General features: G+C 47.7%; 2 protein-coding genes across 2 annotated transcripts in view; both read left to right on the forward strand.

Annotated features, from left to right (window-relative positions):
- The window catches only part of TMEM138 (transmembrane protein 138), a 92,301-nt gene extending 92,163 nt beyond the window's left edge, over nucleotides 1-138 (forward strand). Inside the window, exon 6 of the mRNA XM_068194431.1 lies at nucleotides 128-138. The gene's annotated coding sequence lies outside the window, so the exon portion shown is untranslated. The remainder of the gene's footprint in view (nucleotides 1-127) is intronic.
- Nucleotides 1-26,337, forward strand: part of DAGLA (diacylglycerol lipase alpha) — a 54,345-nt gene that overhangs the window by 22,840 nt on the left and 5,168 nt on the right. Inside the window, exons 3-20 of the mRNA XM_068194434.1 lie at nucleotides 1,825-1,963; nucleotides 2,599-2,810; nucleotides 4,754-4,855; nucleotides 5,326-5,464; nucleotides 8,747-8,834; nucleotides 12,389-12,523; nucleotides 13,157-13,234; nucleotides 14,124-14,248; nucleotides 15,194-15,350; nucleotides 15,549-15,632; nucleotides 15,752-15,829; nucleotides 19,782-19,862; nucleotides 21,150-21,292; nucleotides 22,568-22,636; nucleotides 23,575-23,647; nucleotides 24,440-24,636; nucleotides 25,455-25,584; nucleotides 26,007-26,188. Coding sequence (XP_068050535.1) covers nucleotides 1,869-1,963; nucleotides 2,599-2,810; nucleotides 4,754-4,855; nucleotides 5,326-5,464; nucleotides 8,747-8,834; nucleotides 12,389-12,523; nucleotides 13,157-13,234; nucleotides 14,124-14,248; nucleotides 15,194-15,350; nucleotides 15,549-15,632; nucleotides 15,752-15,829; nucleotides 19,782-19,862; nucleotides 21,150-21,292; nucleotides 22,568-22,636; nucleotides 23,575-23,647; nucleotides 24,440-24,636; nucleotides 25,455-25,584; nucleotides 26,007-26,188 — 2,168 coding nt within the window. The 5' untranslated portion in view covers nucleotides 1,825-1,868. The remainder of the gene's footprint in view (nucleotides 1-1,824; nucleotides 1,964-2,598; nucleotides 2,811-4,753; nucleotides 4,856-5,325; nucleotides 5,465-8,746; nucleotides 8,835-12,388; nucleotides 12,524-13,156; nucleotides 13,235-14,123; nucleotides 14,249-15,193; nucleotides 15,351-15,548; nucleotides 15,633-15,751; nucleotides 15,830-19,781; nucleotides 19,863-21,149; nucleotides 21,293-22,567; nucleotides 22,637-23,574; nucleotides 23,648-24,439; nucleotides 24,637-25,454; nucleotides 25,585-26,006; nucleotides 26,189-26,337) is intronic.

The following is a 26,337-nucleotide window of genomic DNA, read 5'->3' on the forward strand; positions in this document are numbered from 1 at the left end:
AGTGCTCTGATTATTCTGCGCTTAGGAAGTGGGAATCCAAATGGCGTTGGAATTTCGCATTTGCTTTGTTTGTGGAACGGTGCATTTCCTTCAACTGAGTGACAGGCTGGGTGCACCCTGTTAACTATGGAATCTCCTGGAATTTGAGGGGACTGTGTAGTTTTTCAGTAATGGGTGAAAAGTGTTGGAAGATCCATTCTTGTGCCTGTGGGTGTCGGCACAGGAGAGGACACTTTGGATTTGGGATATTCTGGGAAGTGGTGGGGTAACCATACCTGACTGCTGGTTTGAATTTAGTGGGACAGAGTAGGAATTGGTGCCATGGGCTGTCTCAGACCTGACATTTGTGTTATCTGGAAGGTTCAGCTTAGTTTAAATCATGAGCAACCTGGACTTGTGGGAAGTGTCCCAGTACATGACAGGGAGATGGAACTGGATCATCTTCAAGCTCCCTTCGTATCCAAACGACGCTGAAGTTCTATGGATGTCCTCCCCTTTCTAATTTGTTTTACCCACAGCATTAAATTAGGGGCATCATATCCAAGTGTGGGGTTTTTTTGCCTGGTACAGGAAGTATCATAGGTGATATTCCCTTGGGAATGCTGTTGGAAATCCTGTTGTAAGAAATGGATGAGGACACTTTGTCCTGACCTGGCAGTGTGCTGTTGGGCTCACAGAGGCAAAAATCCAAGAGCACTTATGGATTTGCAAGTGCAGCTTTGGAACAGCATGGCCACCGCAGGCCATGGGTGGAGCACTCCAGCAGCAGTGCATGGATGTGGGAACTGGGAGGTTGGTGGAGTTGGGAACTGAGATGGATCAGTTGGGAGAGCTTGGAGCAGAGAGGCACAGGTGAGGTGTAGCATTCCCTGGCAGCACAGGTAAGAGGTGGGACAGGGATTAGGGCATGGAAAGAGGGACAGGACTGATCCCCGAATCCAGAAATCCCTGGTGGCTGTGGCCAGAGTGCAGACACCATCCTGGATTTGGCAAAACCAAGGAAAATTCCTGGTAGCGGGTCATGTGTTGAGCCAGGAAGGCAGGAGTGGGATAAGGTGTGCTGCCAGAGTCCCTCTGGAGCAGCTTGGAGTACGGCCAGCTGGGACGGAGTGGGATGGCTGTGTTGGAGGAGGCTGAAGCACCCTGTGCAGTCTCGTGACTTTGCACCACTCCTGTTTCTATTTTCCAAAGGGTTTGGGAAGCCCTAAAAATAGGAGCACAAACAAAACCCAGGGAGGAACAGCAGCTCCTCAGTCTTCCACCTTGGAATTGGTTGTGCTTGTCAGGGCTGGTGCGGATGCAACAGAGATGTGGAGCTGGCAGGATGCTCCTGCTGGTCCAGGGGGAGATCTCCTAGGAGTCAATATCCTCACTGGAAGTGCTGTTGGGAGCCAGTCCATAGCTCCCCAGATGCTGCCACTGGCTGTTAATGGGTATTTTGGCTTCCTGAGTCAATTGTGGGGGGGAGAATTGTTTGACAACAACAGCCTGGCAGGAGGTTTGTGCATGGAAAAAACACAGTAATAGGGTTTTCCAGAGATTTGAGGCCAGGGTGACCTGTCCCAAATCCCACGGTGGCTGCTCACCATCACAGCCTAACAGGATTCCAGGTAATCCCATGAAGTGGAGCTGGATGAGTTACACACCGGCTTCACCTAATACTTCCCACTCCTTCAACTCCCAGCCCTCCTTCCCGAGCATGCCATGCCCCCTGGTGCTGGAAAGAAGCAGCTCTGGGATAAACCAGGATGGCTCCTAGGTTGTGGGGCTCTCCAGAGGGGGCTGGAGAGGCTCAGCAGCAGCTTTGCTTCCATTCTTTTTCAGGAGGTGAGTGCTGTGCCTGCTGAACTTCCCGGGACCCGCCAGCCATGCCAGGGATTGTCGTGTTCCGCCGGCGCTGGTCTGTGGGCAGCGATGACCTGGTTCTGCCAGCCGTCTTCCTCTTCCTCCTTCACACCACCTGGTAAGTGAGAAGGGCACAAGGATGCTTGGAATTCACCCAGGAATTCTTCTGGCTATTTCTGGCATGGAAATTCTCCCCACGCTTCTACATGGGGCCAGAAAGTTTGGTTGGGGCATTCCTGATGAACACCAATATTTTTCCAGCTTCTGTTTTTTGTAGCTTAGCTCTGTTCCGAGGTCTAGCCTAGTTCCAAAGAGCCTGACCAGAGCTTCTTGTTATCCTCCTGTGCCACCCAGGATTCTCCACTAGAATTTAGGGCTGAGTTTCTGTACAGATGCTCAGGAAAAACAAGCACGGAATCCTGGAATGGTTTGGGTTGGAAGAGGCCTCAAAGACCATCCAATTCCAACCCCCTGCCATGGGCAGGGACAGCTCCCACTAAGTTGCTCCAAGCCCCGTCCAACTTGGCCTTGAACACTTCCAAGGGATGTGGCAGCCACAACTTCTCTGGAGTGGTAAATCCCCTGGGATAATGTGGCATGGATGAAATGGTTCTGACAGGGGTAGCAGGGCCTCTGGATGGCTTGTGGGGATTTGGGGCCCAAATGAAGATTAATGTAAGGAGCTGTGGGACACTGAGGGAGGAAGCAGCTGTGGGATATTCCATGGTTTCCCTTGGCTTTCCTGCCCGGCAGGTTTGTGATTCTCTCAGTGGTGCTCTTCGGGCTGGTGTACAATCCCAACGAGACGTGCTCCCTGAACCTGGTGGACCACGGCCGGGGCTACCTGGGAATCCTGCTGAGCTGCATGATCGCCGAGCTGGCCATCATCTGGCTGAGCATGCGCGGGAGCATCCTGTACACGGAGCCGCGGGATTCCATGCAGTACGTCCTCTATGTCCGACTGGGTAAGCGGCCGGAGCCTCCGCGCTTCTGTGTGCTCTTCCCTGGAGCCTCCTCTCCCTGCCTAGCACGGCTCCTCTGGCACAGCCAGATGGCTGCCAGGATGTGCCATGCATCCTGATGAATCCATAGGCTGCGCCTTGTCACGGCTGTCAGACTGGCGGGCGATGTCCCAAATAGCCTCCTTTTCCTCTCATGGAATCTGCTCCCCTTCTGTCTCTCTTTTCCCCACTACGTTTTGCAAGGATAGAGGTATAAATCCCAAAGGTTCTGACCCTGAGGAGTTGCCTCTTGACTCACCTGATCCATCCCTCCAGGCACTGGGAGGAAAATAGGTTTTCCACCTGCTCACTCCCTTTTTCTTCCTATAAGCAATTCCTGTCTCGCTCCCTCTCCAAAAACTAGAGCAGGGAAGAGAATTATTCCTTGATCCCTCATTCCCTTTTAGCTTGTTTTGCCTAGGTTCTGTTGCCTTCCAGGTACAGAAATTTAATCAGATTTTTCTGTGCCAAATGAAGGTTTTAAGCGAAAAATCTTTGGGGATGCAGAGCCAAACCCATTCCAAACAAATCATCCTGTGGGTTTGCATCCCTGCTTTTTGCTGGGTTGTTTTCCTGCAGAATCCACTGAAACAGGGATATAACCTTGCTTGAAAGCTCAGTGTGGAAGACTTGGAATGCTCAGTGCAAGTCATTAACACAAACAGCAAACAAATCTCCCTGTCCAGCCTCCCAGCCAGTCTCCCTAGGGAAGCATGGAGAGCCTGGCAGTTTGTGTTAAAACCAGACTAAGTGGGGCAGAGGAGGCAGGGAGAATCCAAAGAAAGGTTTTCCTGTCCCCCAAAACATCCCTTCTTCTTTCTTAAACTCTCTGTGTGCTCAGGAGAGGAATTTCCTCTGGATTTTGGGTCTTGTATTCCCTTTTTCCTGTGTATTTTGCTCCTGGTGGTTGATCAGTTGTGCTGATGGAAGTGGGAGCGTGACCAGTGCGTGGGCAAGGTCCATGTGACTATCCCAATTTAAGCATGTGCTGTTTAATGCAGAGGAATTTAGGGAATTAACTCCAATGTGAACCTGGGAATGTCTCATCCCTGCTCCTGCCCTGCAGCGGGCAAAGGGGAGAGGAGGCAAGTCAAGCAAAACCTAACTCAGGCATAAATTGGGTTCATCAGGAATCAGTCTCAGCCCTGATTCCTTGCCCAGGAAAGCTCTGTCTCCTGGAACTGGTCTTTCCAGGTCTGTAGTGAAGCTACTTATGGAAAGATTCCATGCCAGGAGATAAGGAGGGTGAGTGGGATAAACCAGGCTGGATTTAGTCTCAGTTCTACCAAAATTTAGGCAATCCCAAGCAAGGTATTCACCTTCTCCACACCTGATTGCCCACGTGTCCTTTGGAATTCTGGGGAGAAAGTGGGAGGATGGGCACTTCAGAGCAGTTTCCCACCTTTTTTCTTCCAGGGAAGCACTCTTGATCCCCAGTTTCTAGTTTGCTATCAGAGTCACATGCAAAACTGAGGAGCTCCTTAGGCGCTTGTCTCCTTGGAACTGTTAAGGGAAGGGCTGCAAAGGTGCTGAGAATGTTTGCTAAGCATAGTGAGCAGGATTAATCCTGGATCCACGCACTCACGTATTTTGGATCCGTGAGTCAGGCCAGCTGTCTGAGGTAGTTAAGGTTTGGGTCCTGTCATTCCTGCTGCCTCAGGGAGTCTTTCCAGCAGCGTGGGAGGAAGGTCTAGATCTCTGATTCATACCTGTGATACAACCAAGGGCACTGACCCCTCCACGATCCCATTTTTTTGGAGTAGTTTGGAACATGTCGCACTTTGGACTCATCTTACATCCCCTTCCAAAGCGTTTTTATACCTATTCCTTGTGAGAAAATGGGGAGAGGAGAGCATCCTTAGGGAAAAAAAGGCTGCTGTCATCTGTGCTGTTCCCTTTTTTTCCAGCGATCCTGGTGATTGAGTTTGTGTACGCCATCGTGGGCATCGTGTGGCTGACACAGTACTACACCTCCTGCAACGACATCACAGCCAAGAGTGTCACCCTAGGTACGGAGCTGGAATGTGGCCTGGGAGCATTCCGACGGATTGGCGGGCATCCTTCATTCCCGCCTGTGCCGATTGACTCTGTGCAGTGGATGGGAGCTGTCAATGTGGGGCTTGTTTTCCTGTTTATTACTCGGAACAGTCGTTCCATTCATCCGCCCGTGCTGCCGGCACTCAGGCAGGGATCCGTGTTCCCAGGGAAGGGCAGTCTGTAAATTCCGCTTTTTCCCTTCAGAATGGTTTTACTGTTTTCCTGGAAGCCTTTCCCAGTCTCCTGGTGGGGATGATGTTAATGGTGCAGTCCCAGATACTCAGGGAGCATTTAATGGCCCCATAAAACAGCCGGAAGACTCATCCAGCTGTGGCTTAAAAGCCTTTCCAGAGGATTTCCTTTTGCTGTGGGAGTTTGGGGTGGGAAGTAAAGGCCAGAGCACGTGACTCCTGTTTTTTTTTTTTTTTTTTTTTTCTCCCAGGAATGGTGGTGTGCAACTGGGTGGTGATCCTGAGTGTGTGCATCACTGTGCTGTGTGTCTTCGATCCCACGGGACGCACCTTCGTCAAGCTCCGTGCCACCAAGCGCCGGCAGCGCAACCTAAGGACCTACAACCTCAGGTAAGGCAGCATTCCATGGGATCCCAGAATTCTGGGGTGCCTTGGGTGCAAGGGACCTTAAAGGTCATTGAATTCCAACCCCCTGTCATGTGCAGGGATGCCTTCCACTAGACAAGGTAGCTCCAGCCTGGCCTTGGATGCTTCCAGGGATGGGGCATCCACAGTTTCTCTGGGAAATCTGTTCCAGGGCCTCACCACTCTCACAGGGAAGTGTCTCTTCCCAATGTCCCATCTGTCCCTGCCCTCTCTCTGTCAATGGGAAGCCATTTCCCATTGTCCTGTCCCTCTAGCCCTTCGTCCAAAGTCCCTCTCCAGCTCTCTTGGATCCACTTTAGGCACTTTAAGATCTCTCTGGAGCCTTCTCTTGTCCAGACTGAGCATTCCCAGCTCCCCCAGCTTGTCTTCACAGCAGACTGAATTTCCCTTCTATTCAAGGACACAAAGATTTAAGGAAAGAACCACTGGAGGGTTTCAGCGTTACCAATGCTGTGTCCTCATGGCTACAGGCACCCAAAATCCTCCTCAAGCCAGGGAATTCCAGGATGGTTTGGGCTGGAAGGGATCTTAAAGCCCTTTAAGCCATGGGCAGGGACACCTTCCACTATACCAGGTTGTTCCAAGCTCTGTCCAAGCTGTCCTGGAACACTTCCAGGGATGAGGCAACCACAGCTTCCCAGGGCAAGGTTTCTGGAAGGGTATCCTGCTTTTTTGGGATCTTGCCCTTCTCCTTGCCTTGCTGCAGGGACCATTTTGCTCTGCTGAAGGGGATTTTGGGAGGATGCAGCTCCCTGTCAGGTGCTGTGTGTGGGCACCTACATCCAAAGGAGGCAAAGCCATGCAGAATCCAGGTGGATTCTGCCTTAATTGCTGGATTTGTGGATCCTCATGGACCCTGCTGACCACAACAACCTGTTTGTCCATATCCCATAGCAGTGTTTTCTGTGGAAACAGTGAGTGTGTGCTTAAATTTTCCTTACTTCGAGGCAGCATCTCCTTCCAAATCCCCTTTCTTCCTTTATTTTCCTCTCCAAAATGCAACCTTTTGCCTTGAGGTTTCTCCTATTTAGTCTTGGCCAAGGAACAATTCCATTTGTGTTGGCAGTCAGATCTTTTAATTAAGAATTGATTCATCTTGGAGCTCCCCAGATGGGGAGAGAAAAGGCTTTTTTTCACCAAGCAAAGCTTTTTCTGAAGGACTTTTTCCAGTAGGGGACAACACAAACAGGCTTTGTTTCCTTTGATATGTGACTGTCCTTGAGGAATGTGGTTCTGGAGGGCATCAGGATCCAAGGGATAAAAAATGAGGCTTTCAAAAACCATTCTGTAAATTTCCCATTTTTCACTGGGTTTGTGTATTTTCTGTATTACGATGACTTGGAATGAGGTCCCTTTTGAGGGAAAACTAGGCTTTTCTAAGGATAGTGCATCAAGTTCTGTGGGAAGGAGCCTGAATTTTTTTTTGTGGAATGCCAGACATTCCTCCTGACCTTTCCAATATGGTACAGTGGCCTGGAATATTTGAAATTAGTGCCTAGCATGGTGATTGCTCCTTGGAATCAGGACATTCTCAGGAAAATAAGAAGGATGATACTGTGGATGTAGTACTGCATCCAAGGAAAAAATTCTTCCCTGTGAGAGTGGTGAGGCACTGGAATAGTTTTCCCAGAGCAGCTGTGGCTACTCCATCCCTGGAAATGTTCAAGGCTGGATGGGGCTTGGAGCAATCTGGAACAGTGGGAGCTGTCCCTGCCCATGGCACAGCGTGGAACTGGATGAGCTCTGTGGTCCCTTCCATCCCAAACCATTCCAGAATTCTGTGATGATTTTTCCAAAGCAAATCTGAGCTCCACAGCTTGCACAAGCAAATTCAAGCCAACCCCAAAATTGTCTCCTCTGTGGGGAATTTTGAGATCCCAGAAAGCTGAGTGAAGGCCTTTCTCCCTTGGCCGGGTTTTTCCCTCCAGGCCTGCAGCATTTATGGAGAGCTTGTTCCTGCTGTTCATGGATTTTCCCTCTGGAAGGGGAATGTTAACAGCTGTTAACAAGCAAACGCTGTGGGCTATGATGTGAAAAACAAACATCAAATGTGACTGTTCACTGCTCAAACAATTGTTTCCAAATGATACATTCCCAACTTCTCCCTCTTGCTGAAAGAAATCCTTTCCAAGGAATAGATGAGGAAGTTCTCTGCCTGGCTGGATTGTGTCCCATGGTAGTTTTCCTTTCCCAGTGGCATCGTGGTGTGTGTGGGCTGGGAAAAAGAAACAACCCAATAAAAGGCTTGGCTTTCTGTGCCAAGACTTTTTCAAGGAGCTTTGGAGCTCCTACTGAACGTGTGGAAGTTTGGTGTTAGGAAGAAAGAATTTGGGAGAAGATGGAGCGAAAACAGCTCAGAGTGCACTTGGTTGTTGAAACCCACTAGGGAAATTCTGGAATTCTTTGGAATCTGGTGGAGCAAAGCCCTGCTGCCACTCATATTCCCATTCCCATTCCTCTTCTGAAAGGTTATGGAGAGCTGTTTTCAGATACTCAGGCAGGAGCTGATGGATCCCTGCGGGATCTGCTCCTTCCATTTCAATCAAATATTCCTTTGCCAGCATCTTTTCATTCCAGGTGTAACCCACTTTCTGGGCTTGGGCTTATCCTGATGGGATACCCTGCCAGAAAATGGAGTGGTGTTTTATTTTGGATTGCTCTGACCTGGACTGAATCTGTGTTTCTCTGAAAAAAGCGGGGAGCTGTGGACTTCAGGGATCTTGGCACTCTGGCACAGAATCAGTCCCTACTTCCATGGCAGGGGGTGGAACACAATGATCCTAAAAGTTCCTTCCAACCCAAAGCATTCCATGATTCTGTGACTAGGAAAAATTGCATGTCTGAAATGCTTAGGGTCTCTTGTGCCATTCCCACTCCCTCATCCTGAGGTAACTTTTCCCTTCTGAGTGTTTGCACATCCTGGCACGTGGAGCAGCTGCCAAATTGCAACAGGAGCTTCATTCCATGCATCCCATTCAGGCAGGACACCAGGTATCCAAACACAGTGCTTGGTCCTGTGGATTCACACTTCTCTGGAGCATATCCAGGGAAGGCAATGGAGCTGAGGCAGGAGCTGGAGCACCAGGGGTTGGCTGAGAGAGCTGAGAGGGCTCAGCCTGGGGGAAAGGAGGATTGGGGGAACCTTATCCCATTTTTCCAGGTACAGCACAGGCTGTGCCACTCCGTGTTGGATCCTATGCTGTGTTCTGCCTCTCCTCACATTCCTGTTCTCCCCTTTATTCCCAGACACCGCCTGGAAGAGGGACAAGCCAGCAGCTGGACACGCAGGCTCAAAGTGTTCCTTTGCTGCACACGGACAAAGGACTCCCAGTCGGTGGGTACCAAAAATCTCCTGCTGGGAATCACAATATCAGTGGGAGAAATCCCTGTTTTCCCTCAGGTTAGGATCACATTTGGCAGCGCTTCCTGGGCAGCTCCCATTTCCTTTTATCAGCCCCTTCCTGAGCACTTTCTTCTGTTATTTCCATCAGTCTTACACCCTTAAGGAGGAGAATTTGGAAATGGGAAAACAAAACCTGAAAGAATCACCAAAATCCTTCTGGATCTCCTGACAATGAAAAACTGTCTAATCCATAGATCCACGTGAAGATCACAGGGAATTTTCATGTGCTGCCATTGGGATTTTCCATTGCTGTTCTCTAGCAGGGAAGGGTAAAAAAGGCCTTGAAATTCCTTCCGCAAAAGTTATCATTCCATTCTCCTTAGAATCACTAGGAGCAGGTTTGTGCCTGAGGGTGGGATTCACCAGCATTCCTGAGAACCTGCTGGAGAGGCAAGTCAAACTTTGGCACTGGAAAAATCTGCTTTTGATTTAACTAATTAGGCTAAAATTCTGAGGAGTTGAGGACTCCTGAAGGAACCAGCAGAACCAAGGAATTGTTCCCAAAGGGAGGAGAAAGCCATAAAAATCAGGAGATTTGTGTACTTGCAGACACTGAGCTCTGAATTAGTTACAACCTCTCAGGGAAAAAGCTGGGATTTATCAAGGACATTCCAACAAAACCAGCAGTGGCCAAAAAAATCCACCCAGACGTTTAACTCCAGTTAGAAGGGCACGGAAAATGACAGGGAAAACACCAAGGGACCAACCACAGCCGCCGTGTCCTCACTAAATATAGCCCAGAGTTCGTGCTCCAAAAGGATGCAGCAGGAAAAGGAGCACATTGGAAGGGATGTGAACGTGGAGAGGAAGAGAAATGAGACTGGGATTGATATCTCCAAATGGAAAGTGGAAAAATAAAGGAGAGTCAGGTGAATGTTTGTTCTTCCCAGGTGATGAATTGGATTAACAGCATTTCTTAGGGAGTGCTGTGGAATTATCCACTGGTGCAGCTTCCAGAGTGTGGAAGGCTGCAGGAATTGTCACAGGCCTTGTGCAGAAATCCAGCACCATGTCCCGGAATGCTGCCCCTCCCAGGATCCCTTTCCCTGGCTGAAATGCCACCATGTTCCCTGAGAATATCCTTCTGGGAAGTTCAAGCCCAGGCCTGCCAGCTCCCAGCTTCTTTGCTGGGGAGATCGATCTGGAAATCCATCTGGAAAACAGAGACCAAAGGAGCTTTGTGCCCTGGCAGCTCCCACAGCAGCTTTTCCTTGGTGCTGCAGAGCAGAGGTGCTTCCCTTCTCCCTTAGAGCCCATCCAGGTCACCTTGCCCAGGTGCTGGAGACTTCTGTCCTGAGGGCACAGCATGGATGTGGCATCCTGGGAGAGAGAGCCCTGACAGACACCTGAATACCCTGAACAACTCCCATTTTATTCAGGATTGCAAAGTATTCAGAATATTTTGAGTTCTTTTTAACAAACTTTCCATTCTTCAGTGACTGTTTCTCTTTTTTTTTTTTTTAAGCTTGGAATAAAAGTGGATTCCAAATGCCTCACATTCCTTGTGCTGTTGAATTTCCACTTTACATCCAGCTTTTGAGCAATTTCCAGCCTCTTTTCTCTGAAGGAACAAGCCCTGATGTTGTGTCCTGGCATGGCAGCGTGTGGAATGAATGAGCACGTAATGGATCAGAAACGAATCCATTGCTGCCTATCCCAGACTCCATGGAAAGAAAAAAAAGTAACAGCGGAGGATCATTGTCCTCTGGGCCGGAAAAGTGTTTTATGGGATGGACATGGGTTTGGGGAAAGGATCTGGAGTGAAGTCTGAAGCCTCAGAGATTTCAGGGTCTGTAGCAGAGCACTCCAGGTGGACAAACAGGAATAATGTCAGGTGTTCCCACAAAAAGCTGTTCCTTTGGAGCGGAAAATATGCATTGAACTTCCATCAGGGCTTTTTTTTGTCAGGGCATCCAGGGCTGTAGCTGCCACTTTGGATTAATGGGTGTTTGTCCTGTTTCCTTTGGAGGCTCTTGGCATTTCTTGTGAGCTCACAGGAGCCATGCTAGGATTGATGAGGTCAGGATTTCAAGGATACTGCAGTTGGAATGCCGTTGGCTTTCCAAAGGCACTGCTGGCACCGAGAGTTGGCACCTGGAGCCCCAGTTCTTAATGGGGATTTAACTGGCTTTTGTAGGGAAGTGAAAAATGACAGAAAGTCATCCCACACGCCAGGAGTTTGGCAGGGATAAAAGGATGTAGGTCATTCCTGCAGGGAAGAGAAGGGATTTACTGTCTTGATGGTCAAAGAAGGGAGAGGAGAAATCCTGTCCTGGAGTGCTCAGGGTTTCCACAGCACTCCAGTCTTGTGGGTTTTGGTGGTGGATAAAGGATACTATGAAAACACAGGATAAAGGTTCAGGTAAGGCTGGGATCAACCTTGTAGGAAAAGTTTTGGATGGCAGGAGTCAAAGATGGACCATTGGTGGTACAGCTCCACGTGTTGTTGCTCCAGCCTCTGGATCATCCTTGTCTTTAGGCTGGAGTAAGGACAGGTCAGCACTGACCCACATTCCAGCCCCTCTCCAGCCTCCCAAAATATTCTCCTGTAAGGTCTTTTTTTTTTTGGTGTTTTTTTTTTTGTTTGTTTGTTTGTTTGTTTTTTTCCTCCTGTAGCACAGAGCAAAAAGTGGGAAAAGGACATTTTTCCTCAAAATATCTTTGTCCCTCTGTTCCAGAGCCTTTGCTTGACCCTCTCAGGTCACTTCCATTTCTGTCCCTCCTTTTTTGGGTTTGGTCACCTTCATTCCTGGGAATTCTGCATTCGGTGTCTCAGTTTTTACTTTTCATGCCTTTTTGCTTGGTTGTCATCCAAAGTAAACCTGGAAAAGCCTGGCAATATGGGCAAAAGTATCCCAGGCCTGGGATAAATTTGGGCAGAAGGATCCCAGGTCTGGAATCAGTACAGGTAAGTCAAATGTGGGCAAAAGGGTCTCAGGTCTGGGGTAAATTTGGGGAATGGTTCCCAGGTTTGAGTTAAGTTTGGGCAAGAGTATCTCAAGTCTGGGATGAATATGGGAAAAAGGATCCCAGGACAAAGCTAGAGTTGAAGAGACTCTTACATAGGACAAAATTAGTGGTTTTTCCTCATGGAATGGCCTTTATTCTGCTTTAGAGGAGAAAGGATGACTCTGAGGTAGCACTGGATTTGGATTTGCTTGGTTTTCATCACATTTTCTCTGTTTTGTTTAATAGAGAAAGCCAAAACCATTCCCTTTCCCTCCCTTTGTCCTGTGCGAGCTGTTTGGATGTCGAGGTGCCCACACACAGCACAAATCCAGCCCCCGAGTGGGACTGTGGAAAATAAACAAGACACAATAATCATGTGATTAATCCAGATCTGGCACTCCCTGCAGGAATCTTGTGGCTGTTTCGGAGGCTGAGCTCCAGAAACGAGTCCACTTCTCACTTTGTGTCCTGTTTTGAGGCTTCCCACACCCCAACTCCTCCTCTTCCTCCAACCCCTCTCTCCCTGGATTTTGCAGGACGCCTACTCCGAGATCGCCTACCTTTTTGCGGAATTTTTCCGAGACCTGGACATCGTCCCCTCTGACATCATTGCGGGGCTGGTTCTCCTGCGGCAGCGGCAGCGGGCCAAGCGCAACGCCGTGCTGGATGAGGTGGGAAAACCTGGGAATCTCTTCCCAGCTGCCCAGCTCATTTCTGGGCTGTTCTCACTCGCTGAGGTGGGAGAGAAAAATAATGGCGACTTCAGCAGCTTTTCCCAAGTTTTTCCCTCTCAAAGGGATCAGCTGGTGCGGAGTCAAGTCTGGAGTCTGGATTGACCCTCTCCAGACAGGTGATACAGGAGGAGCTCTTGATCCCAAAAGGGCCTCCAAGGGGGTTGTAGGTACTTGGAAATGAATGGGAAGATTATTCCCACTGTACAAAGATATGGAGAAGACTGCAGCAATCTGCAGGGGGAAGAATTCCTAAATTTCCAAGCCGCTACTGAGGTTTGCAGATTGTCAAGCCAGTAGGAAATGGATTTATTTTATTAGAGTTTTTCCCTTGATTTGGGATTCAGGAAAATTTCACATTTTTCCAAGCTGCTGTTGAGCTTTGCAGATTGCCAGCCCAGTAGGAAATTGATTTATTTTAATAATTTTTCCCCCCTTGAGTTGGGATTCAAATCAGGCATAAAATCAGGAATAAAAGCATTGGAAGTATTTGAGGGGCCTAGTTGGGATATTTGAGAGTGGATTTTTGTCTTGCTGTCACACAGAATTTTCCTGTGTATTTGTGGCTTCCAGGCAAACAATGACATTTTAGCTTTCCTGTCTGGAATGCCAGTGACCAGGAACACCAAATACCTGGATCTGAAGAATGCGGTAAGTCCCTGGGATGTGGGATCCTCCAAACCCACCTATGATCCTTGTTTTCTTTTCCTCACTGGCTTCTCTTATGCCTTTCTGCCCCTCTTTGAAATAATCCAAGGAATTCCATGGGAATGGAATAAAATTTCATCTCTGGAAGCTTGATGACGTGACGTTGCTGCAAGAGAGTCAGCACTGTTATCCCTGATTTATTCCAGATTTTGATTAATCTCTGATTTTGGTTTATCCCTAATTTATCTCTGATTTAGATTTGTCTGATTTATCCCTGATTTTGATTTATCCCTGATTTTGATTTATCCCTGATTTTGATTTATCCCTGATTTTGATTTATCCCTGATTTTGATTTTCCTGCCCAATTTTCCCACCTCATTTTCCCACCAAATTTCCACCTCTTCATTATCCCCCTGCCATTTTCCCCTTCAGCTCTTCCTCCAATTTACCTCCAATTTCTCCCTGATGTTTCCCTGATTTTCCCCGCTGATTATTCTGCTGTGTTTAAGTCCAACCCCTGATCCAGCTCTCCAGAATAACTGAGCTTTTATAGGATGCAACTGCTTCACATGACCCTAAATTGGCTTTCTGGCCCTCTCCAGGCATCCTCTGGCCTGCTGGAAAGGGGATATTTAGGGAGCTCATTTCCAAATCTGCAGGAAGCAGCTTCCTTGGCAGCATGGTGGGATACCCTGAGAATTCCTCAGGAAATCAGGCAGAGAAATCTTTGGGAGGGGGTGGCTCTTGCCTGGCATCCCTACCTCGCTCTCCTCAGTCACCGCAGCACAGCTGGGAGAGGGGGCTGGCGCTCGGCACGTGCCTGACTATGGAAAAAGGGAATGGGGGGGGAATTCCAAGAGATTCCAGGCTCAGCGAGTCCCGTGTCTTCCAGCAAGAGATGCAGCGGTACCGGGAGGTGTGTTACTACATGCTCTTCGCCTTGGCTGCCTATGGATGGCCCATTTACCTCATGAGGAAGCCCACATGTGGACTCTGCCGCCTGGCCAGATCCTGCTCGTGAGTGTCCACCCTCTTCCTTTTTTATCCTGCCTGATTTTCCCACATTTAGGAACATCCTTTGTTTTTCCCCACATTTATTTCATCCCCTTGGTGTTTCGTCCCTGCTCGATTTCTTTTCGGCCTTTTCCTCTTTGTGTTTTTTCTTTCCATCTCTCTGGGTTTCATATTCCAAAGGCTTTCTGAATCCCTTCCAGTTCCTAGTACATAAACCAGCCTGTCCTCTGCTCCATCCTCTCTGGAGCATCGAACAGCCAGCGGAGACAACTCACCTGGCACAACACCAAGTCCAAAAAGAGCTTCTTGGAGCTCAAAAATCAGGGAGTTGACATTTGGGTCCTGATTAAAAGACCTCCAAAATTTGCCTGGCTTGGGCTGTGCTCCCTCAGATTAATTGGAGTTTTCCAACTCAGAATTTTTGCCCTGGTGCAAGGGTTTGTTTCCAGCTGCCAGAATTCTGTCACCGGATTCAATTTGGGAATGAGCTTTTGGCATTCCCTTGCCTTATTGGGAGGAATGTGATTCCTTGGGAATACTTTTATTTGTGAGAGAGAAAGAAGGAAAATCAACCTGTGCTTCTCTTTTTATTTTGAGATTATTCTAAACCCGTTTTTTTCCTATAAATAAATCTGGAGCTCGGTCCGTGTTGGCTTTTCCACATTGAAGCACTGGAAAACTGCGCTTCCAAGGATAGTATCCTTTGAGGAGCCATCCCACCCCACAATCCTTGGATTCCTTGGGGACTGGCTGCATTGTAGCTCTCTCTGGTGCTCAAAGGGAAAACTGCACCTGATCCCAGATTTTGAGGCTGTTTCATGGCTTTATCTTTCACTTGGCACTTGCTGCCATTGGGATGAGGTTTGGAGGGTCCGCCTTTCCCTTTCCTCTAGGAATGCCACTCTAAATCCAGCCTTTTTCCCTCAAAGCCGTGCTTCCTCCCTGCAGATGTTGCTGCCTGTGTCCGTCGCGCCCGCGCTACGCGCCTGGCGTCACCATCGAGGAGGACAATTGCTGTGGCTGCAATGCCATCGCCATCCGGCGCCACTTCCTGGACGAGAACATGACCTCCGTGGACATCGTCTACACTTCCTGCCACGATGCTGTAAGGACAATCCCAGACCCCCTTCCCAAGGGGATTCACCCGCTTCCGACTGTAGTGGGACAAAGAAGGGAAATGAAGCCTTTTTCTCTTCCATTTCCATCAAAAAATTCTGTTATTTGCACACAAATCCTGTCACGCACTCTGCCTCCTTTTGCCCGAGGATAATCCAACAGGAATGTCTCTCCTGATCTCTTCCAGGTTTATGAAACCCCTTTCTACGTGGCTGTGGACCACGACAAGAAGAAGGTGGTCATCAGCATCCGGGGAACTCTGTCCCCAAAAGTAAGTGGGATATGCAGTGGCCTCCTTGGTGGATATTCCAAGGACTTGGAGCCCTTCCCAGTTTGGAATCCTGACTTGGATTTGACTCACCTGAAGCAAGGTGACTGCTTTTCTTCCAGGATGCCCTGACGGATCTGACGGGGGATGCGGAGCGCCTGCCGGTTGAGGGGCACCATGGAACATGGCTGGGGCACAAGGTGGGGAATACAAAGGGAAAACGATCCCAAACCAACCCAAAACCAAACAAAACCCTGTGGATTTTTAAAATTATTTCACTTTTAAATTATAAACCCCTGAATAGTCTTAATTACTTGAAAAAGAAGTTACAGAAAGGGCTTTCAGGTGTTAAATAATTAGTGGGAGCAGTTAAAATCACTGGGCGTGTAATTAAAAACTCCGTACAATTAGAGAATTCCAAATTTGGAAAGGCATCGTGGAGACCCACAATGAAATTCCTGGAGCCACTCAAATGACTTTTTCTTCCAACAACCTTTAAGGAATTTTCAATCAAAGCCTGAGAATGTGCTTAAAATTCTGCTGTGATGGGAATGTCCTCAAAGGATACTGGCAGGACTCGGATCCGTTAAATTAGATGGGTGCTCTGTGTCTGTGAGCAGCTCTGGGCTGGCTAAATCCATTTATTCCAGAGCTGACCTTTGCCCCTGTCTGGCAAAGAAACAATGTGCTGAGTTTTTAAGATGATCAGGAAATTGGCAGCTTCCAAAGCTGCAGTGCCAAGTTGAGAAAGGAAAACCAGAGTGAACGTTGGAAGGAACAGAGTAGTTGCTCGAAGTGCTGCTGGGGGGGATGAGGTGTTGCTCAAGGTGGGATGTGGAGCTTGGAAGTCCTTGGAAGACGTGAGTTGGGAACTCCAGCTTGCCTCATGGTGTCCTGCTGGAATACCAAACCTCTTCCCTCTGCTTTAGGAAACAGAATCATGGAATCCTGGGACGGTTTGGGCTGGAAGGGACTTTAAAGATCCTGTTCCAATCCCTGCCACAGGCTGGGACACCTTGGAGGATGGCTCTTGGAGCAACCTGGATTAGTGGAAGGTGTCCCTGCTCATGGGACAGGCATGGCCTTTTAGGTCCCTTCCAATGCAAACCAGTCCAGAATTCCATGATTCAATGAAAATCCAGGAATAGATCCTTGCAGAAATCTGCTTTGCTTTTGATCTCTATATGAAAATATTCCTCCACTGGTGACTTCCATGAAACATTATCAGTTTATTCCCTTTGTTCCAGACAGAGCTTTTATTTGTCCTTTGTGTTATTTCTTTTTTGGGATTGCTGCCAGGAGAGAAATATTCACTTTCTCTGGAATTATTATCAATATTAATCTGCAGACAATAATGTGCTGTTGATTCCTGAGGGAAAACTAAAGGAGATAATGGAATTTTAAATACATTTTTAATGTCCAGGAGTCAAGTTTAATATCCAAACAAATCCAGTGTCTCACTTACACATTTAATTTGGAAACAAGGACGTGGCTACATGGGAGCTTTCCCAGGATTTGTTTCATTTGGGGTGTTTTCCTGCTGATTTTGTCCCACCCATCCCTGGGGGTGTCTGTCAGCCATCCTAAAATTCCAAGTCTTGATGTTTACATGAAATTTTTTATCACTCCACAGCTCCAATGTCACAATAAAAAAAAATATTTATCAGGCCTCTGAGCTATTCTCAATCAAAAAATAGAGCTGGAACTAAAGTTTAGGGATTAGAATGCAAAAAAAAAAAGGGGGGGATTATAACTCAAAGAAGAATCCAACTTCACTATTTTTGCAATAAAGTCCACTGATCTTATAGCAAAGTTAATTTTAAATATAATCCTCAGCCAAAGGGGTGAATCCAGATTTAATTGTTGAACTCCCAGGACAAAATTATTGAAAATAGGATGTTATAGAGCTTTGTTTCCTGGTGTTGAGCCAACCAGGAGGACAAGGAGCTGCTGGAAAGTCCTGGAAGCTCAGCCATGATCCCGCTAATGAGAATTTCCAACATTTTTCTCTCATAAATAGACCCTTCTGGGGGTTTTCCCCCCAAATCTCAAATATCCCTGAGCAGTTTTGTGCCTTTGGGATGCAAAACAATGCAGAATATTTCCATACCCTTTCTCTAAATCCTTGATCCATTCGGTTATTTACGTGTGAACTTGCAAAATTAAGCCCAAGTAGTTTTATTAACTTGAAATTGGATTTGTTTCCCAGAGACGTTATGGGTGCTACATCCCTGCTACATCCCATCCAAATAGTTTTATTAACTTGAAATTGGATTTGTTTCCCAGAGAATTTACGGATGCTACATCCCTGGAAGTGTCCAAGACCAGGTTAGATAGGGCTTGGAGCAACCTGGGCTAATGGAACATGTCCCTGTCCATGGAATGGGATGATCCTTAAGGTCCCTTTCAACCCAAACCAGGATTCCATGAATTTTAGGGAATTTTTCCAATGGAAAATCTAAATGAAAGTTTGCAGTCTCATTCTGTAATAATTAAAATCCCTGTCTCCATTAGGTTATAATTACCAAAAACATGTCTCAGAGGCTGAGTAACATCCCAGCAGTGACATCACCGTGGATTTGGGTCATGCTCTCTAAAAATAGAATCCCAAACACACAGTGGGAATTTAGATCAGTGGCCTGCTGCTCACTTCTCATTAGGATTGGGAATGGAGACTCTTCTGGAAGCTGGGGAGCTGCTGGGAGCTGGGATAAGGCACAACCACTGTGGTGCTTTTTGGTGGTGGCAGCATCCCATATATCTCATTTCCGTGGAGTGGGGTCTCCACTGTCCTGCTTCCCCTCTCCAGTATCCAGATTGGGATCAAAGACATTTTGGATACTGAGAACCTGGAAAAATCCATGGTTCTTTGCTTTCTTTTCCTCACTGGCTTCTCTTATGCCTTTCTGCCCCTCTTTGAAATGATTCAAGAAATTCCATAAGAATGGAATAAAACTTGATCTCTGGGGGCTTGGTGAGGTGATATTGATGCAAGACAGTCAGCACTGTTATTCCTGACTTATTCCTGATTTATCCCTGATTTAGATTTTCCCACCCAATTTTCCCACCAAATTCTCACCCCCTCATTTTCCCTCCACCATTTTCCCCCTCAGCTCTTCCTCTCATTTCCCTCTGATGTTTCCCTGATTTTCCCCTCTTATTATCCTGCTGTGTTTAACTCCAACCCCCAATCCAGCTCTCCAGGATAACTGAGGCTTTATATATTATTATTTATATTTTTTTTTCTTTGCTTTTGGAGCCAGGAATCCTTTCATATTTTTAAGATGGAGAGTGAGCCCCTGATAACATTCCCATTGTACTTACACCATTTTAAGATAGGGATTTAAAGAAAAACAGCCAAGGAGATGGTTTGCCCCATTTCCCTCCATGTTTTGGAGTTCAGGCTCACTTCCCACTGAATTAAACTGTAGCATCATCAGGAATTTATACAACAAACCAAATTCCAGTTGCTTGTTTATAACTGCACTTGGAATTGCATCAACTACATTTGGAATCACCACACAGATAAACACTCCTCAGCAGAGACAAGGAATGTTTAGACCCAGATAAGGTCTTTCCCATCTTCCAGCTCTCATTGACTTCTAGGGAATAAAAACATTTAATAATTTGTGGTGAGTGCCCTCTGACAGCCAAATTCCCTAAATATTGATGGTTGGAGAAGGCAGGAACTAATTCCTAGTGCTGCCACTTTTCCCTTTGATGTTTGTATTATTATCTCTATTAGAATGATTCACACTTTTATTCCCAGATTAAAATGGAAAACTCCTTCCCAGATTTACCTGGAGTAGGATAATTTGGCTTTTAACCCACCAATATTTAGAATATTCAAGTCTGTTTCTCTGCTCTGCCCCAGGTCCCTTGGCCTTAAGTACTAAATCCACAATCCTGTGTTTAAGTTAATTGGATTTGGGGTAGTTTTCCCTCTAAAAGCCCAGAAATAGGCCCTTGGAGTGTTCCTTGATTAAGAACTGGCATTACTCCTTAAACACCAAAACTTGGGAAATGCAGAGGGGAATCAATTCTCCCTCCATGCTGATCCATGCTGAGGGACATTCCAGAGCTTCCTCACCTTCTGCCTGCTGGATGTTGAGATCCCATTTACATCCTGCTGTGTCTTCCTGCTTCCCACAGGGAATGGTGCTGTCTGCTGAGTACATCAAGAAGAAGCTGGAGCAGGAGATGGTGCTGTCCCAAGCTTTTGGGCGGGATTTGGTGAGTACGAGTTGTCTTTGGACAGAGGATGAGATAGCCATTATAAACTGGGTTTTAAGGGAATCTCTGTGTCTCTGAGTTGTATTCATTTCTCAGCTCTTCCTTTAATTCCTGGATTTCCAGCTAGTTACTCATTTCATGGAATGGTTTGGGTTGGAAGGGACCTTAAAGCTCGTCCCATTCCACCCCCTGCCATGGGCAGAGAACATTCCACAACATCAGGTTGCTCCAAGCCCCATCCAGACTTCCTGCAAGGCTTTTTTATTTTGGAAGCACCAATACTGCAGAGCTCCTGATTATTTTCCTTTTCCTGAGGCAGGAAGTCCCACATGGTGGCAGTGAAAGACAGGGAGCATTAAAACCAAATCAGCAGGAACTAAAATCCCATTTTTATGGAGATTTTCTTTGGAATGTGGTGCTGATTGTCCCTGTGGGCACATTCCTGGTGGCAGGGAGATGTCACAGGACTCAAGGGAGATGTTGGGAAACAGCTTACCTTGGTTTATATGTTGGAAATAGTTGCTGAAGTGCTGCCTCGGGATATTTGGTGGATGGAGGGAGAGATAAACCAGCATCCAGCTTTTTGGGATGGAGCTTCATTCCTCTCTGCCTCGAAAGGGAAAATGGGAATTGTTCCTGTTACTCAGGAGGAATATTTCCTGGCTTTAGGTCCATAAGTGCCATCCCAGGTCCCACCAGCCCAGGACCTGTTTCTGACAGTTGCCAAGGACAGATATTCCAGAGAAAAGCATCCAGTGAGGTTTAGAGACACTTTCTGTGTGGGCTTGGATGTTATCAGGAGGGACAAAAAGCTCCCATCAAATCCTAAATAATTCAAACAGCTGGCATGCCTTTCCTTTTTCTTCCCACCTTCTTTCTTTCAGGAAAGTCCCAGTAGGCCAAATGTAGAATTCAAGAAGTGAACGAATTCCAGCCTCCAGTGAGGCCCTGGCACAGGTTTCCCAGAAAAGCTGTGTCTGCCCCATCCCTGGAAGTGTTCCAACATGGGTTGGATGGGGCTTGGAGCAGCCTGGGCTAGTGGAAGGTGTCCCTGCCCATGGCAGAGGGTGGAATGGAATGATCTCTCCCTTCCTTTCCAACCTAAACCGTTCGAGGATTCCGTGATGATTCTGTGACTCGGAGCAAGCAAGGAGCCATTCAGCTGGAATCTGGAGTGCTCATATATAGAAACAGACCCCAAAACTGGGGAAAGGGAGAGATCTGGGGGATAAATTAAATTTGATTTCCAGCCTGACCTCAATTCCTTGTTGTTTCCATGTTTTTTAGGGAAGAGGAACAAAACACTACGGCCTGATTGTGGTTGGGCATTCCCTTGGAGCTGGCACAGCTGCCATCCTGTCCTTCCTGCTGCGTCCCCAGTATCCATCCCTGAAGTGCTTTGCTTATTCCCCCCCAGGTGGGCTGCTCAGGTAGGTGTTGGGATACACCTGGGATACACTGGATCCTGCTTGCGAGGCTCTAGGGACCAGTGAAATGGACAAGGCAGCCTGGAGAAGCTGAGTGTTTCCTCAGGGACATAGTTTGGTATTCAAGTTAGAATCACAGATGGCCGCTCTCCCAGATATTCTGGTTTATAACTGAATTATCCATGGCTCTAATTTTAATACGAAATGGGTGCAATTTCCTTACTCTCTGCCCACTCCCACTGAATAGATGGAAATAAGGGAGATACTTGACCAAATGCAGGTGTCTGTAGCAGCTGATCCAGTTGTTTGAACTCCTTTTCCAAAGAAATTGGAATTGGGGTGTGATTTCTACCATTCTGCAGCCTAAAATTGCTCACAGGGATTGTTCTGGTTTACCTTCCTTGGCCATGGGGCAAAACCAGGGAGAGATTAATTGTGAATCCCTCCATTATGAATGGGAACAGACCTTCTGGTCATGTCATTCCCAAACAAAACATCCCATTAGATAGCTGGGAAGTGAGGGAAGGTCTTTCTGGTCCTGACAGACATCAGGGGATGTCTGTCTGGGGATCCTTGGAATCAGCTATGGATCGTGAGAAGCTTCTCGTGGTAGTTCCTGCGTCCTATTCCAAGAGCAGCCAAGGGTTTTAAACCATCCTGCTGCTGAATCTGGATGCTGGCATTCCTTGCTGTAGTATTCCCTGGTCTTCTGCAGCCACAAAGCTGCAGAGGAGGATATTTCATGAGAGATGTACAACCTTCTGCTCCAAACTTCCACTTCTGGATCCCTTGGTAGCTCCTGACTTGAGTCATGCCCAGGATTATCCCTAGGTCAGTGAGGCAGCCTCTGCCTGTGGTAACTGATTGGGAATATCTCCAGGAAACTCAGAGTGGGAATCTTGATTTCTTTCTTCTTGTCTTGGAAGTCAGGTTGCTGCAGAAATTTGCCATTTGAATTCCCCCAAATATTGGGGTATTTCATCCTACATTGTAGCCTCAGGAGCACGAATTATCTTCTTCCTTGGCTGTCCTGCCATTCCTAAACTATTGGAAAATGACTATGAGGCATTGAGTTCAAGCATTTCCTTTCCCTGCTATATCCAGAGTCATGTGCAGGGAAATGATTGGGCCATGGGATGTGGAGATCAGGCTCTTCTTCCACAAGGCACAAATCCCCAAAGCCTGGAGCAGCTTGGATTGGGGATTGTGCCCCTGGTTTCCCTGCCACCGAACTGGGAATGAAACACTGTTTGCTTCTTGCTCCTGTTTCTCTTCCAGTGAGGATGCCATGGAGTATTCCAAGGAGTTTGTGACTGCAGTGGTGCTTGGCAAAGATCTGGTGCCCAGGCAAGTGGAGAAGTGTCTCAATTCCTTGATGAATCTCTTCTGTTTTGTCCCAAATCATCTCTTTCCTGTCCAAAACACTTGGATCGTCTCTGTCTCCAGCTTCCTCGTTTTCCTGTCCTTTTGTTGTTCCCTGTTTATCTTCCTGATTCCCTGTGTCATTGTGTTTTTCCTGGACACCTTTGTTGGGTTTTTTATGGGCAAATCCCTCCTGTGTGAAAGAAAAGGGGGAATGTCCTACCTCTGGAATGCCTCTTTGTGATACCTAGACTATTAGGTGTGCCACCTTCCTGATTTCCTGTGTTATCTTGGCCCTGTCCTGGATGTGCTGCCACCTCATTTGGACCAGTTTGTCCCAAAATCCCTGTTCCATGTCACCTCACCTCCAAACCATCTCATTCCTTGTGCCTTGGCATTCCTCACCTTCCTCATCTCCTGGGATATGTTCTGCTGAGCTGGGATTTGGGACAGGAGCCAGGCAAGCTGGGATTTACCTGGATGCCATGATCCTGTCCATCCTGTCATCTGCTCAGTGGTGTCATTCAGCTCCAGGACACTTCTCCAACTCACCTGTTCTCTGCCGTCTTCGTCGTCACTTCCCTCCTTCCCTGTTCACTGACCTTATCCTGGTTATTCTCCCAGTAATTCCCTGGGGCCTCTCACTCCTGGCTCCTGCTTCTGGGTGATGCCACAGCCCACCTCTGAATCCATCTGCTCCATGTTGTATCCTTACAGTGTCCTTTTAAACACAATGCCTTATTTTCTGTGCTCCATATCCTCCTTGTCCTGTTCCCTGCCCAGGTGTTGTGAACACATTTCCCCCTCTTCCACCATAATTTTCTGTGTTTCCTGACTCAATTCTGCTTTTCCAGAATCACATCTTAATCCCTTCCAGAATCACATCTTCCTCTTTTCCATGGTCACATCTTCCTCTCTTCCAGGATTGGGCTCTCTCAGCTGGAGGGATTTCGCCGGCAGCTTCTGGATGTTCTCCAAAGAAGCACCAAACCAAAGGTAAGAGGGAAGAACGAACACCTGGAGACATCTCTGAGCAGGGATGGGGAATTTTACTGGCAGGAAGGGTGGATTTCCTCCAGGTCTCCTCAAGATCATTATTTAGGGAACCAGAGGAATGATGGAAAGAGCTGGAGAGCTCAGTGGGATCATTCTGGCTCACTTGCTGAAACGTCACCATCACAGATCCCAAATAACTGAGCAGCAAATTTTCTGTCTGAGCCTCTTTTAAAGTCTGTATTCCAAGTGTGGATTTTCCTGGCCAGTTAAAACTGGGAACAGGCTGGAAGTACGGCAGCTGCTGTGCTTGTCGGAGCATTGGGGTGATGCTGTTCCAGGATAAATGGTCTACTCATGTCTTGGAGATAGGAAATGTGGGAAGTTGTCCCTCCCCAGTCCTTACCATTGCACCAAGATGGAAAAAACCCATAAAATAAGAAGATTTTTAGAGATAATATACGATGGAATTTACCTGGAGAGGGTATATAATTGGGAAATGAAAGTCAACTTTTCAGAAACGTTTGGATCATTTCTGCATCCAGCTTCCCTGTTTTCCTGTCCTTGTATTGTTCCTTATTTATTCCCAGTGTCACTGTGTTTTTCCTGGACACCTCTGTTGGTGTTTCACACTCCTTCCTTAGGCAAATCTCTCCTGTGTGAAAGAAAACAGGGAATATCCTGCCTCTGGAATTCTTTAAACCTCTCAAGCCTTACAAGGCAATTATGCTTCTTTTTGCTTTTCTCTCCTTAAAATCCTTCCTCCTCTCTCTCTCTCTCTCTTTGTGGGAACAGTGGCGGATCATTGTGGGGGCTACCAAGTGCATTCCCAAATCCGAGCTTCCTGAGGAGCCAGAGGAGAACTCGGTGACGAGCAACCGGCTCTGGACACATCCCAGTGACCTGACCATTGCTCTGAGTGCCAGCACCCCTCTGTACCCCCCCGGCCGCATCATCCACGTGGTGCACAACCACCCTGCTGAGCAGTGCTGGTGAGTCTTGCAGTTCCTGGTGGAATTCCTGGTGGAAAACTCTCCCTGACACAAGGAGAAGGGGGTTTTCTTCCCAGCTGTCTCATGGGGACAGCGGTTGTGTCTGTGCTGGCGGAGATATGGAGTGGTTTGGGTTGGAAGGGACTGTGGAGATCATGGGCAGGGATGCCTTCCACCAGACCAGGTTGCTCCAAACCCAGTCCAACTTAGATTTGAACACTTCCAGGGATGGGGCAGCCACAGCTTCCCTTGGAAATCCATCCCAATTTTCCAGTCTCACCACTCTCACAGGGAAGCATTTCTTCCAATATCTAATCTAAACCAGCACATGGAATGCTCTAATGGCTTGGGTTGGAAGGGACTTAAGGATCATCCAGTTCCAGCCCCTGTCATGGGTAGGGACACCTTCTACCATCCCAGGTTGCTCCAAGGCCATCCAACCTGGCCTGGAAAACTTCCAGGGATAGGGCAGCCACAGCTTTTCTGGACAACCTGTGCCAGGGCCTCAGCACCCTCACAGAGAAGAATTTTTTCCCAATATCCCATCTAAACCCATCCTCTTTCAGCTTAAAGCTACTCCCCCTTTTTCCATTATTCCAGGCCATTGTCCAAAGTCCTTTTCTTCTTTAGATGATGATTAGCCCATGGATAATCATGTCCCTGTTGGATAATGCAGGATTTTGGAGCAATATGTATTTTAATAGCTCCTCCCTCTGTTCTTCCTCTTTTTCTCCCTCTGCATCCTGCTGTTTTCACATGCCAAAACACCGCCCTGCTCTTCCCTCCCATTTTCCCTGTTGTCTGCACCCCTTTTCCAGCTGCTGTGAGCAGGAGGATCCCACCTACTTTGCCATCTGGGGGGACAACAAGGCCTTCAATGAGGTGATCATCTCCCCAGCCATGCTGCACGAACACCTGCCCTACGTGGTCATGGAAGGGCTCAACAAGGTAAGGCAGGGAATTGTCACCCCAAAAACCACTGGGACAGGCAGGCTTAGCCTGGGAATGCTGCTGGTTAAATACACCAGGCCGTTTATTTTGGAGAAGAGGTGGAAAGGGGATGCTCCTGGTCAGTCGTGCACAGTGTACTGGAGTGGACTGTGATGAGGTCTGGGAATGGAATTCCCACAGTCCCAGAAGCTCCTGTTTCCAAATTTAGCATCAGAATAATGTGAGGCTGGGTGGTGATGGTTCATTCCAGGAGCTGCCGTTAAACTGGAGCCCAGGTGACATCCAGGGATGTGTCAGGATTTATCCATCTAATTCTTTATCTCCCTGTGCTTCCAGAAGGCTCTGGGAAGAAAGAGGCCAATCCAGCTGTTTGAAAGCCTCCAGTCAATCCCTGCTGTTCCTCTGCTTTCCTTGGACAGGTCTTGGAGAACTACAACAAGGGGAAAACAGCTCTGCTTTCTGCAGCCAAAGTGATGGTGAGTCCTACGGAAGTGGATCTCACCCCGGAGCTGATATTCCAGAGCCAGCCCTTGCCCAGCTGTCCCTCCGTGCAGATTGGAACTGGAGCCATCCCAGTGGACAGAAGGAACAGCAGTACCAAGTAAGGAGAGATTTTATATGGAATATTGGCTCCAGGTGTGGGGCCTCTTCCTCTTGGAGCATTGTGATCCATGTTTGTGGGAAAGACAGATTCATGGGCCTCTGTGGGAATTAAAGCTTCAGGATGTCTTGAGGAATGTCAGGGGGAAA

This window comes from Anomalospiza imberbis, chromosome 6 (genome assembly GCF_031753505.1).
Source record: "Anomalospiza imberbis isolate Cuckoo-Finch-1a 21T00152 chromosome 6, ASM3175350v1, whole genome shotgun sequence".
In the NCBI taxonomy this organism is placed as follows: domain Eukaryota; kingdom Metazoa; phylum Chordata; class Aves; order Passeriformes; family Viduidae; genus Anomalospiza; species Anomalospiza imberbis.